This window comes from Coturnix japonica, chromosome 2, assembly GCF_054131305.1.
Source record: "Coturnix japonica strain WE chromosome 2, WE-NBRP24, whole genome shotgun sequence".
Classification (NCBI taxonomy): Eukaryota; Metazoa; Chordata; class Aves; order Galliformes; family Phasianidae; genus Coturnix; species Coturnix japonica.
In genome coordinates this window covers 24239098-24253616 of record NC_140664.1, presented here as the reverse complement: position 1 = coordinate 24253616, position 14519 = coordinate 24239098, and the positions used below count along the sequence as shown (strand labels likewise).

Below are 14519 nucleotides of genomic sequence, written 5' to 3'. Positions count from 1 at the left end.
ATGAAACTATATTTTGTATTTTTTGGTCTTGAAAGAATTAGATTTCTCCAGGAAACAGTATGAAAAATGTGAATCATACACTGTCAAAACATTGCCCTTCCAGTAACTACTTTCAAGGGTGAGTAGTGTCATTGAGGGAAAAGGAGATTAAACCTCTAGCCTTGGGATCTTCAAAGACAACGCCTGCATTAACCTCCATCTGTTTGTGACTACAAATAGCTACACAGTATAATATTGATTGTGTGCATTAGATCTGTGAATGCTATTTTGTTCAGCCCACCATGGTGAACTAATTCTGGACATTTTTAGGCCTGATCATATTGACTTGAATTTTCTTACTCTGATTCAGAGCAGAAAAGGGTCAGGTGACATGAACTTCACGCAAAGATTGATTAAAGTTGTTAGAAAGAGGACTTTAAAGTAGATAACTAAATACACCACCACATTTTTTTTTTAAATCCTTTGTTGAGAGTATAGATTTTTGCAAAATGTATTAGCATATCATAAGAAAAGTGAATTAATATTGACAGCAGTGACATGGAGTTCCTTTCATCCTCGATTTTGATTCCTTTGCTTATTGGAACAAAAGCACCAAATGAGTATGTTTTCGGCTGGGGAAGGCAATCAGAGCCAGGAAGGTTCTAACCTGAAAAATGGATTATTAGATGGATATGATAATCCTTTCCAGTTCTAGCTCTCTGGAAATATCACCTCACACTAAACCTCATAAGTCTTGGAGATTTTGTATTTTGTTCTCTTTTTACCACCTACAATTTAGGTGACATACTAATAACTACTGGAAGCACACTCAGCATACAACTTAACAAATTGAAATCAACTTTTGCATATGCCAGCTACTGTTTTTATCTTAGCTTCCTGGTATTATCTTGAAAGCACTTCCTTCCAGTATTAAATGCTACTTTTTATTCTGTTTTCACATATGTCAAGAATTTGTTGCTTACAAATCGTGTGACATGATTCAGGTTTTTTTAAGGATCTACATAACTTCGGTCATATGTAAAAAAATATAACAAAACTATTTTATAAAATTTCATAGAAGAATTTTAAAGGATGTATACTGTATTATCTTGGGCTGACTTTGAAAGCTTCTGTTATGTTTGATCTGGTTTTCAGTGCACATTGCCAGCATGCTAGGTTAGAGAGTTTCTTACTAGGTACTAGGTATGCCATTCTAAAGGTTCCCTAAAATTCTTTATCTGCACAAAGTGCTCTGGCATTACCTTGTTATCTTATTATTGGCCAAGGTAATAATTATAATGGACCAAATAAAATGTACTGCATAATCAGTGACATTTTCAATATTTTTATTTATTTTTAAATAGAAGTCAAATATTCCATTCCTTTCATTTCAAAACTCCAAAAAGCCTAATGTCATCCCACTCTTGCAATATATTAAATTCAAGCAAACTGCATTTGTGCAGACTGAAACATACAGTAATCATAGGCACACAAAGACAGAATGATACAACCATGCAGTTTTATATGGACTAACCTTAGTATCTGCATCACCAGAAATAATGTATGAGATCCACAACAGCTTCAAATATATTGGAAAATTACTTTCTTTTAGGGAAGGGAAGGAAGAAGGACCAATAATGGCTATTTCATTCTTAGTAGATAGTATAGCAGTTGCATGAAATAATATTTCGTTTGTGGTTTAATCCATCAGGCAGCTCAGCACTATACCATCATTTGCTTACTCTCCTCTCCCATTGGGATGGGGAGGAGAATTAGGAGGGGGGGGGGAAATGACAGAGAACTCATGGGTTGACATAAAAACAATTTACTAAAACAGAAAAGAAAGAAAAAAAGAAAATAACAATAGTAATGATAATATATTTACAAAACCAGTGATGCACAAAACAGTTGCTCCCTGCCCACCAAATGAAGCTTAGTCACCAAACAGCGGCTGCCTGCCCAGCCTCCTCACATTTTTTAAAGTTTTTTTTGTTTTTTTTTTTTTACATGATATCAGATGTTGTGGATTGTCCCTTTGGCCAGCTTAGTTCAGCTGTCCTCATTCTGACCCCTCCCAGCATCTTGTGCCCCCTCAGTCCAGTTTACTGGCTGAAAATCTTTGGATTCCTGTTAGAAGTATTAATTCTTCCTGCCCCCCTGTCAATTGTAGTCACTGTCAGATAAGGCAATATAGGGCATCAGCAACACACTCATGCTATTCTCCTTGAGAAAACTGATTTGAAGTTGTAACCCAAGATGAATTGTCTAAGACAGTTTTGTTTCTGACCCCTGCTTTTCCTGATTCAGGATAGCCAGTTTTATTATACTGAAAAGTCAGAATAAGACTAATAAGTGACTTATATTCCACATATTTATCTTATTTGCTCTGTAGAGGTAGAAACTTTACGATCACCACTAGGAAAATATTGATTCATAATAGATTACTTTGGAGAATACTTGCCTAAAATCCATTTGCTTGTGTACAGTACAAATATTGTTAGTAATGTTATCTACTTTTTTTTTTTTGTAAATAAGTATTGGGAAGGAGAGGCTATGATTCCTTGACAAGAAGCAATATTGATTTACGTATCTTGGGTCAGATTTGAGATATAAGAAGCCATCTTTATTCATCTCCATGCTCAGTCCCTATCAAAGATGGGATTTAGATAATCAACATTATCATAGGCAAGTTAGCAGAAAGGGAAATAATAAAATACACTTTTTTAAAAATTAGATACTGTAAAATGTCTCAAGACAAGAGCTTGGTTGCAAGTGGTAAAATGCTAAGTGGGAAATTTCTGGTGTTCTTATCTTAAACACATAATGTGACAGTATTGTAGCATATCATTGATTATAAACTGATTATGTATGCTGTTCCGAGGGCTGATATTAATTGAGCAACTTTCGTGGCGTAAAAATACTTCTGTCTTCTGCAATTTTATGTAGGTTACAATGCTAGACTTTTCATAAAACCGAACTCAGAATCAAAAGGAACAACAACCTCAATCTTCTATGACCCATTTGTGCTCCAAGTCAACATGCCTTCCAACTTTTCAAGCTGATATATCACCTTGGACAAACCAAAATTTTATAGTGGGAAAACCATTTCAGGAAAGAATGAAAAGTCCTGATCAGTGCAGCTTCATTACTATTCCTACACAATTAAAATATTATTCCCTTTGTTTACTACCCACTTCAGTATCTCTTGCATACTCAGTATTTATTTTTCCCCTCTAGAAAAATAAATAAACAAATTCAGTTTTAAACATTTTTCATGGAGGTACATGACAGCACTTCTCTCAGTGCCTAGCAGTATTACTCTTTTTGAGAAATTGCATTTAATTATGTGAAATTTCATCAGAACTCAAGAGAATTTGGTATACTACTGGCTTGAAAGGAAAGTAAAATATCTATAAAAGTTATTTATAAATGGCATTTGTAAAAATGATTTAGTATGTTATTTTATATGGTGTTGCAGTTTAAAAACTTTTATATTAATTTGTCATATACTGAATTAGCAATTTAAATAAAAGGGCAACAGATAATTGTATTCCTTTACTATGAGAAACACTTGAACTAATTTAAAGTAATGAAGCAAATTATCTAAAACCATTTAGTCGAATATACTAGAGAGGGGTCAAACTCAGGGCAACACTATTTAAATCAAATTGAATTCCATCTTGAGAATGGATTTCAAATAGATTTTTAATTGCAGTATTTTGTCCACAGGGCATTCTATCACATGCTTTCAATATAAAAGTAAAATCCAGCAAAATATCCTCCATCGTAATGGTGCCAGGTTTCATTTCATTGCATAGCTTCTATGCTGTGATGTTTGCAAAAATGTTACTAGGCTTTTCATTTCTGCTCATTTTGCTCATAGATAATCTCTTTAACCAAACCCTGGATAATTTACAGGAATGGCTCATTACATTAAGCAAGAAAAAAAATGAGAGAAAAATAAAACAAAAGCATAACACTAGCTGGATTTGCGGCTGGTGCAGACCCTGCAGGAAAAGAACTGACATACCCATGTGAAGTGTCCTGTCATTTTACTGCTCTCTGGAATAATGCTTATGCATGGGAGATGTCAGGCTAAGTATTATCTTGGTGCTTTGGGAGTTTGATGCACAGCACAGCAGTCTGTAAATGCTCAGAAAGCATTTACATCAGCCATGATGCTGCTCTGGAGAACCATGGAAGGAGTGCAATTAGATCCATCTTTGGACTACCATTGTGCTTCTAGTAATAATCAACAGTGATCCCTCTTCTAATCTTTAACTTCTGTATGGAATATAACTCCAGAAAAAAATCGCTATGATCTGGAGTCATCACAGCAGTCCATACAGCATCAACTGTGAATTACTAGCCAAAAAAAAAAAAAGCTCAAGACACATGAGTAAAGTAATGAGCACTATCTTTTGGGATAGGAAAGGGGTGATCCTTCTGGATTTCCTGGAACCCAAACAAGCTATTAGTTCTGCCTGGAGTCATTTTCATAGCCATATTCATAGTCATATTCAGTCATAGTCATATTCAGTCAGCCTGGAGAAGAGGAGGCTCAGGGGAAACCTTATTGCTCTCTATAACTTCCTGAAGGGAGGTTGTAGTGAGCTGGGAGTTGGCCTCTTCTCTCGTGTAATCAGTGATGGAACTAGAGGGAATGGTTTTAAGCTGCACCAGGGGAGATTCAGGCTGGACTTTAGGAAGTATTACTTCTCAGAAAGGGTAGTCAGGCATTGGAATGCACTGCCCAGGGAGGTGGTGGAGTCACCAACCATGGAAGTGTTCAAGAAACGTTTGGATGTGGTGTTGAGGAATATGATTTAGCCGGGAAGTATTGGTAATGTGTATCTGTTGTAGCTTCCATGGAAATGGAAGCATTACTTCCAGTTTGAAATAGTGGAGCAAGAATAGAGTATAGATGAGGATTTTTAAATTCATCCTGGTTTGTTGGAAACTACCGGTAGAAGAGCCTCCTGACTGTTCGCAGTGGTGCAGCTCCTCACAGAGACAGCAGCAGTGGCAGGACATTTGAGAATGACATTTTTTACAACATTTTTTTGGAACTGTGCATGATTCTGTGTTTAACAAACTGGAGACGTTCAGCTCCAGTGCAAAGCCGGATGTGGAAGATCTGCTACAATTTCTCAGAATGAAGAAGTGAGCATGTTGTAGAAATAGAAGATAACAAAAAGCAAACAAAATGGGTGTGAAAGCCATCAAATAAGGAAAATTAGGAAAGTATTTAAACTTAAATTAAATTTTATATCGGAAGTTTAAAAACAAACAAACAAACAACAAAAAAAAAAAGATGCATTATCTTTCCTGAAAAACTCCTGTTTGCTCAATATAGCCTGGCTACACAAATCATCTGAATCACTGAGGTTTAAAGGGTTCAAATTTTCTGCTTCATAAATGACTGCTAAACCAAACTTCAGTCAAATAAATGAGGCTCCCTTCAACTAAAGCTCCTGGAATAATGGCTCAGACTCTTCTATGGTTTTCAGATTGTGTATTCATCCCCAGATGAATTTCATATTGAGAGTATTCATTTTAGATTAAGCATATGAATGTTCTAAGATTGAATTAATATTTATATATTAAACTCATATTATTTGCTTGACAGACTTGAATCAAAGGAACCTTTTCTGTCAGTTGGGTAAGTAGGAATATGCTTATTATTTATATATTCAATATCATACAGTATAATGTATGGGATAATATCGAACATAAACATCTCTTATCAACATTTCAACTATTTAATATACCTAAGCTTATGAAAAGTTGATATCAATCTATAAAGACAGCAGCTGTAGGTATCCTTCTTCCAAAAACTTACTAGAATGTATATTTTGCTTCAACTGACTATATATATATATTTTTTAAAAAAAAACAAAAACATTTAAGAATTAAATATTTCATCAGAAAGTAGCTGTTTTATTATTTTTGTTTTCACTGATCTTTCAGTCATTCTCTAGGCAGATGACTGAAGAATTGATGGTTTCTTCTAAAATAAAATTTTAGTGACAACTTGGTAACAGAAAAGCCATTCAATTTGTGATTTAGAAAAATATGCTTTAGCCTTATTATAGATCATATTTACAGTTATATACCTATTACAGCTATTGTCTTCATAGACACATAGCCATGTGAAGTTATTTAGGCTGTTAAAATGATTATCTTATCCTTCTAAAAGCTTACTTTTAAAAGTGGTGCATTTTGAATATACATATATTATTTTCTAAAATTTAGTTCTTATATATATAATAGGTATTATATGTTATATTATATGTATTTATATTATAATTAGGTATCTGTGTTCTACTTTGGAATTTAAAGTTTACTTTCTATGCACTATTTTTTGTTTAGCTTCTTTCTTACAAAACTTTCCTCAGTTTCCTAACATTTTCATTCCCATTTCATTTTTCTTCAGAACTGTATACGCTTTTTTCCTTGTCATTCTCATTTGTCTCAGTTCACAACACCATACATTTCATGCTACCAAAAACATTAACTGCAGATAAAATTTCCCAGTGCAAAGTAGCCATGTAAGGGTTAATTCTACCAAATAACTATCAGTAGCTTCCAAGAGACTGTATTAACTGCAGATTGAAAAACTTCTTCAGGTTCTGAAGTGTGAATTAAAAATAGCAAGCACAGTATATCAGTTAAGAACACAGAAACCCAACAAATCAGTGTGAACAAGATTGGAATTCTCTTCAGGTTTTTTAGCATAAAGTAACTTGGGCTTGTTTGAGTACATTTTAATTTAATTAATTACAATTTCTACTTTCTACAGAAAAAACAAAAAACAAAAAACTGTTGAAAGATAAGTGAAATGTTAGTCAAACGGAGGGAGCAGAGGCACAAGAGAGTGGGAACCAGGGGGGTGCTCTTGTTTTGAAATGTCCGAATTCATTTCCAGATTTAAGAACTGACATTATTACTTCCTGCTATTCCACTTCACAACTTTTATACTATTCTATACTGTTTACTATAAATGTGCAATATTCTGTACTATTTACTATACTATTTTAATCTATTTTTTTTATACTTGCACTATTGTAATGAACTGATTACCTGAAAACCTCAACTTTAAGATTTTAAAAAAGAAGTTTCATGTCACTGTGGCTGAAGAGCATATAAAACTGAAAAATAATTAAATACCAGCAAGAAAATAAAATGCAATGCCTGTGCTAGTAGTAGCAATTCACCTAAACAGTTATCATAAAATAATAAATTCTATGCTTGTAGCTCATGCCATGATTTGAAGAACTTTGCTTGTAATTTTGTTTTGGTTCATGTCCAGATGAGAAGAGTGGAGGCCATGATGTAAATGCACATTACCTGCCCATAGTTGTTGTATGCAACTTTATGGACAAGCTGGACTCCTCCCAGGCAATCTAACTTGAGCAAACAGATTTAGCCTCTTCCCAGAACCTGCCAGAAGTTTGGCTGTAATGTACTTGAATTATTTTTTCAAGTTCATAGTGAAGAATACTGACAGAGACTTGGTTAGACTAACACATGGGTGCCCTTAACACCTCTTGAAGCCAGAATTGGTAAAAGCAACAGCTTAAATTACTTCTAGTTTCTACAGATTACTTGGTCCTGCAAGCTAGCCTTTAATTTATTTTCCTTCTGCAACAGAGATTTGTTTCCACATTTTCATTATACTGCCTGTAGGAGCTAATTATCCTTTTTCATTTTGCCATGTCGAAGATAATGACTTTCTGGTGCTTTTCTATTGTTAATTCTTTATGTAGAGGAAGGGAACATGAAGTGGGGCAGCCAAGGAGCTTCAGCCTGTCACGCTTTGCTTGAGCACTCAATGTGTGTACTGGGCTACGGCTTTCCAGAAAGAGATCCCACAAAGAAAAAGTGATTCTTAAAACAGCACATTGCTTATCCTTTCTCAGAAAGCAGATAGCGATTGACACAAGCAGACCCCACCTCTCACTGCTGTGGTTTGTCTCACAAATTCTGGGAGATTGCATTTATCCTTCTTTTTATGCAAAAAGATATAGCCGGGTATTTTGTTCACATGGCAAGGTTGTGTTAGTGGGGGACTGCAAGGATGGCCTCTATGAGAAACCCTTCACTGCCCCATGTAAGATCAGAGTCAGCTCCAGCTGCTCCAAAAGAGACCCACCACTGCCAGAGCAGAGCCATGAGTGATGCTGGGTGTGCTCTGGGAGAGTAAATTCAGGAAAGAGAAAAACTGCTGCACAACAGCAGCAGGGAGAGAGGAGTGAGGAGTGTGTGAGAAAAGCCTTTCATGCAACAAGGTCAGTGCGGAAGGATGGCAGGAGGTTCTCCAGGTCCAGAGCACGAGCTCCCACAGCCCAGGAGAGGCCCAAGGCAAAGCAGGCTGTCTTCCTTCAGCCCACAGGTAACAGGTGAAACAGGTCTTCTTGCACGTCCATGTAGAAGCCCATGGGGCAGTAGCAAAAGTGGCTGAAGGAGCTGCAGTCCATGGATACCCCCCACAGATGCAGCCTCAGGCCAGAGCTACAGCCCATGGAGAGCAGCTCATGGTGGGGCAGGAGGGCTGGGGGAGCTGTGCCCACGAGGACAGTGTGGAGCAGTGTGCTCCTGAAGGGTGGGCTCCATGATATGGAGCTGTGTTGGAGCAGTGCTGGGAGAGCTGTATTGTGTGGGCAGGCCATATGGGATCAGTTTGAGAAGGACAGCACACAGTATGTTGCACACTGTTGAATTCACAAGAGACAAAGAGAGCAAGAAACAGAGCTGATTTTTCTGAGGCTAGTAAGAGCTTAGATTCATCTATATCCGACGCAGAGAATGGGATTACTTATTGGTAAGCAGGCAGTAGCTCTTCACTGTGATGGGCTTTGAAAATACATTTGTTTTATACATCTGGCTGTCAGCTGAGATTCAATCTCTTTCTTTTGTGTGCATGTTTAAGAAAATACAATGCAAACATCTGACTTTTTCTTTTATTTTCAAGATTGACTAGTTGCTGTAAACATTACAAATTTAGGAGGAAAAACCAGAGAGGGATATGTGTGAAATTAATGCATTTTATGCATTTATTACAAGATGAATGGTTGTCTTGTAAGAAAGAAGAGAGGTACAACTGGCACTAATTGCTGCATTTTTTTACGTTCTCAGTAAATCCACTACGGTTCTGAATGAACTACTGCCTTCCTCACCAAGATCCTGTTTCCAGACAGTATATGTTTATAGAAAATACAGAATAGTCATGGCTTTGTATTTTCAAATCACAGCCTAATCAAAATAATGTTTGAATCAGAAGTATTTCTAGAACAGATGAAGGAACGTAAATGTGCTGAGCTTTATGAAACACTCTCAAAACACATAAAGAAAAATTCTATAATTTTCTTCTTGCAGAATTATTCTGAGTAATATCTAAGAGCTGAAATTTGTTCCCCACATTTTCTGTTTGAAGGTTTCTTTTCTATAAGGATCTTTTGCAGAAAATCTGTTAAAAGTCCTGAATTCAGACATATTTTTGAAGGATCTTACTATGAAGAAGTGACAACATAAAATTAAATGCCTGGTTAAAACCGAATTCCCAGTGTTATGAATTAATCTATCCACTTCCATAACACACAAATTCTTTCAACTCAATCTGGGCTTCTTTTCAGACACTAGTTTATAAGGCACAAAGCAGAACATACCCTCATTCTGTAGCTCTTGTACAACAAATACCAATAATGCTTCTCATTCTGATTATCAGATAGCACCAGCTGAAGGAGCAGACACTATTCCTACTGTTCCCATCTGGTTTTTGAAGAAAGATAGCTAAGAAATTAGTTTCCTTCAGTGGAGTGAAAAAGAGGAAAAGAAGAGATAGTGGAATCATTTTGCACTGTTAATGTGAAACCAGTAACACCGCAAACCTGAAAATAATTTCAAACTGTCATTCTCATGTAGTCTAGGTATTCAGGATTGAAAAACATGGACGGGCTGCACACACTTGATAATTCATTTAAACTTTGGGCATCAGCAGGAGTTAGGAGACTACAGGGGCTTTATATGTGGTGAGACTGCTCAGGTAGTCCCCAGAGAGAAAACAATGATTTAGGGGCAATAGCCTACATAGAAAGCTAGGGATCTTTATGTGGAAGATGCTGAAAGCCTCTTCAAGCAGCATTGTTGGTATAATTATCTTTCAGCAGTTTACCAAAAGCCATAAGGATCGGGTTTTTCTATAATCATTTCCTCTGAAAAAGTGGATGAATTATCACTGTTTTATAAGTTTCTAAAAAAGTTGATTCTTAATTTGTTTGTTTGTTTTTTCTTGAAGACATCTCTGAGGAATAGATTTTGAAGTCACGGTAACAGATAATATTTTGTTCCATTTACTGTACCTGGTGGCTTTGTATCATTGTTCGGTTTTTAAAGATCACAGATTATGTATTTTTCTACTCGTCTGTAATCTAAATAATTATTTTCTGGTTCCTCTGTTTTCTTGATATTCTTCATTTCCATTTTTACATGCACAAAGAAATATATATCACATCAAAATTATACTAATACATATGGGGGGAAAAAAGTCTTTTCCTAATTCCATTAACTTTTATTAGCAACAAGCATAACAAATACACACCCTAATAAATTCCTTTTTTCCTCTGACTATATTAATCAGTAACAAAGGGGTTCATAATTGATAATGGCAATAGAGCATAAGATCACCTTTTTCTCTTCTGGTTATTCTATTTGCTTTTCCTTTTGATTAGTTTCTGCTATTTTTGTCATCCAAGACTACCCTTTCATTACTATTTCTAGAAAAATAATACTTATTGAGCTCATTAATGTTGAGTAATGTTAGTACCTCAAAATTAAATAACCACAGTCTCAATTGCATCATGGCATTTTCCCTTTCTAATGGGGGAAAAAACCTATGGATAAGAGAATGCTTCTGAAGGGTGGCGAGGGGGTCAAAGCATTCTGGAGGAATAAATAAGTGAAGAGATAGTTCCACTGAAGTTTTCTAATCTCAGATAGGCGAGGCTCTTGTATAGCCCTGGATATCATTATGCTTTGGACAGGAAGCTGGACCAGACACCTCCTAGAAATGCCTTCTAGATCTGTGAATAGACAGGAAAGGCTTGTGAGCTGTTGTACACATGACAGTGCACAGTGATACTTTTAATCTCTGGTTCTCCTCAGAGATCAGGAGAATGGCCAATTCCAGGGCATGAATCTTCCTGAGAGAGGCAGTGCAGAAAGAAGTGCCTCAAGGAGAAACATTACTAACTCAGAGGAAACTGTAGATCACACTTCCCTTTCCTAAGTGTTAGTGTTTTTAAAATGTTACTAAGCTTCAAGCTAGGAGGTGTTGTCTTTAGTGTTATTCCATCAATGGCCTTGTGTATGATACTAAGAAATGATTAATCAGATATTGCCATGTTTCAGTTTGAAAGATAAATCATCTGATAAAATTTAGCTTAATCTGTTAATCTGAGTTCAGGCAAATCAGACATCATTTACAGATGACTTTCTACCAACATTACTATAATGTTTTTACATAACAAAGTCTGAAAAGGAGGGTTATGTTTAGAGTAATTACATTCTTATTCAGTAGCCTCTGCTTCATACAAACTGCTCTTTACTTTAAGAACAAGAAAAATTATTTTGGTTTTTATTTTTGTTTTTACGTTAGCTTCAACTATAAAGTGAACTTCTAAAGCAGTTTGTAGTTATTCATTTAGTTTTGGGATTATTTTGTCACAAGGTCAGTCTGGTTTCTTATAAATCCTATCATTCTTTGGACCACAACGCAGATCTGCTGACACCAACCACGTTTTCCCATTAGTACACACATGTTGTAAGAATTCTACTGCTTTTGTACACAATAAAAAAAATAGAAGTTACATTATATTGTGTCTAAACATAACTGTTCTGTGAGATTTATTGCTAAGACTTTTAATTAATCACTTTTGCTAGAAAAGTATTCCATTCTGGTTCCAAGTTCATGCAAAGATCAGTCTTGGTCAATAGAAACAACTTCTTTACAATCTCATATTGCAGTAAAATTTAACGCTGAGGTGAGTGTCTTAAATTTCAAGTAGAAAAGTCAGAGAAGAACTGACGTGTATGACCAGAAAGTGGCAATTTATGTTATCATTGTAGTGATTATGTAGATAAAACTAAATCATCTTTTTTAATTTAAAAACCATAAATCCATTTCCCACAAATCTGGAGTTACTGGTTTTGTTGTCATTGTTTTCCTGTTGAGACAGGACAAAGGGAAATGGTTTTAAACTAAAATAGGAGAGATTTAGATTGGATATGAGAAAAAAATAAATAAATAAATGTTTTTTCATTATAGGGATGGGAAAGCACTGGAACAGGTTGCCCAGGAAGGTGGTAGATGCCTTGTTCTTGGAGATATTAAAGGTCAGACTGGGCAGGACTCTGAGCAGCATGATGCAGCTGTAGGTTTCCCTCTTCATTGGGGGTAGCTGGACCAGATGATCTTTTATGGTCCCCACCAAATCAAACAATTCTATGATTCTAGAGTTACTGACTTTTTTTTTTCCTTTTCAGTTGCCACTAATGACATACAAAAAGCACCTTTTCTGAATTCACACTTTGGTCTAGGAGCCCTCTCATGGGTAAGGTTTGGTGGCTGAATCAGCTCTTGTCCCATAGTAAGTGTGTAAAATATTTTCATAACTAACCAGATAGACATTAGAAAGTACTTCTAAGTCAAGTTAAATTGCAAATTTTATCAAATGCAATCATTTGCAAACTGGATCATTTACCTACTGGATATGTCCTCATTTATTCTATTGTCACCTAAATCAAGGGACAGAAACAACTGATGGATTTTCAAGAACACTTTGAACAGCAAGTAGTCAAAATGAAAGTTTACCAATTTCAGACCACATTTTTCCTATGAAATATTTGTTGACTACTTGAAAATAGTGAACACTTATGGAAATTAAAATCAATACACACAAGAGGAAACGTGAAGCATTTCTCAAGTAACATAATTCTTCCTGCAGAGCTGTCCTTTTTTTGGAGTCAATGAGGTACACCAGGATATGTAAATTATATATCCTGAGGCTATGAAATTAGTGAGGCAAAACTGTAAGTTGTTCATGTAGCTTTCATAGCACTTTTGTGCCAAAGTGTTCACATATTGTTGTGGAAGTACTTGAGAGGTATTGAAAAAGACTTTGTTTCTTTACAAAAGTAATCTTTTTATCCTCATACACACACGTATTAATCATGATTATACTTTAAACCTGGAATCAAATACCATTTGATTTCAAGCAGACCTTGTCTATATATCAGTAGTTAGTTGTATTTCATGTTCTGGCTGATATTTTATAGGCTATAAAACTGTCTTGCTGTGTAGAGCATTCATAGAAAAATAACATTCCAGTCATGTAAGTCATATAAGGGTGAATAATGGTGATGTTTTTTTGCTGGGAGAAGGCAAAAATTGTGTGAGAGGAGTCTTACAAGAACAAGAAGGAGGAGATAGAGGGAGATGTTAACAGTTTCAATTCCTTCACAGTCCCGTGTTTTGGGAAGAGATGCTTGAGGCAATTCTGATTACTAAATTGCTATGGCAGCTTAATTCAATACACTGTGTAAAACCAAAATAGCCTAAAACTTGTTTGTATAGTTATCTTCTAATGTATATATCACAGAGTGATAAAACACACAAAATGAAACTTTTTTTTTTTTTTAATGAAAATAAATCTTTACTAGTACTGATGCATACTGGTGCAAGCACAGCCCTAACCTGATGGTTAGAGCAACTCAACTCAGAGACAGCGACCACATGATATGGGGAAAGAATATGGCAATAATAGAAACATAAAACTTCTTGAGCCCACTTTTGTGAAGTGGTCTCCTTGCTTTCTGAACTGTTATGAAATTAACCTTTATGGAAAAGAAAGAAATGATGTACAAGCAATATTCTAGTAGCTAAGATAATGACTATATCTTAAAGGTGATTAACATGTTTTAAATGAGAGTCTCACTTTTAATTTTTATATACATAGAATCATTTTTACCAAGGTTGATAAGACTAAAGAAGAACTTATGTATATTCTGCTCAAGGTGGATTACAATTCATTCTAAATTCTCATGTTATGGTCACTGAATGTGATGTCTTGTGCAAACATAAATATTACACTCTTTACAGACAATAATGAGATAACAAAACTTGCCTACACTAAAATTGTAAGTTTCCAAAATGTAAATCTATGCAACTGTTTCCTTGAAGCCAAATACAATTACATCAAGAATTCTCCTGTATATCCAGGGAGTGAAATGGAGAAAATGGAGATATGATCACATATCTCTTCAATTTTTGTTTTAAATGTTAACAGTAAGTCAGTAAATCACTAAGTCATCTTCAGTCATGCTACCAAAATGTGTCAGAGAAACATTATTTGCAAAATGTTACTATCATATTTTAAGGAGCTTACAGCTGGAAAAAAACAGGATAAATCTGAAAACAAAAATGTAACCTGACTAAATTCAAAATCAGATCTGTTGCAGACATATGTATGCAAACTTTCAAA

At 35.4% G+C, this 14519-nt stretch overlaps 1 protein-coding gene across 16 annotated transcripts in view; it reads left to right on the top strand.

The window, feature by feature from the left end:
• Positions 1 to 14519, top strand: part of RALYL (RALY RNA binding protein like) — a 360553-nt gene that overhangs the window by 292621 nt on the left and 53413 nt on the right. For 13 of the 16 annotated variants that reach the window (XM_085539420.1, XM_015855865.3, XM_032442787.2 and 10 more), the window contains one exon: positions 5609 to 5641. The exons of the other annotated variants lie outside the window; for them this stretch is intronic. In XM_085539420.1, coding sequence (XP_085395546.1) covers positions 5609 to 5641 — 33 coding nt within the window. The remainder of the gene's footprint in view (positions 1 to 5608; positions 5642 to 14519) is intronic. 16 annotated transcript variants of the gene reach the window in all.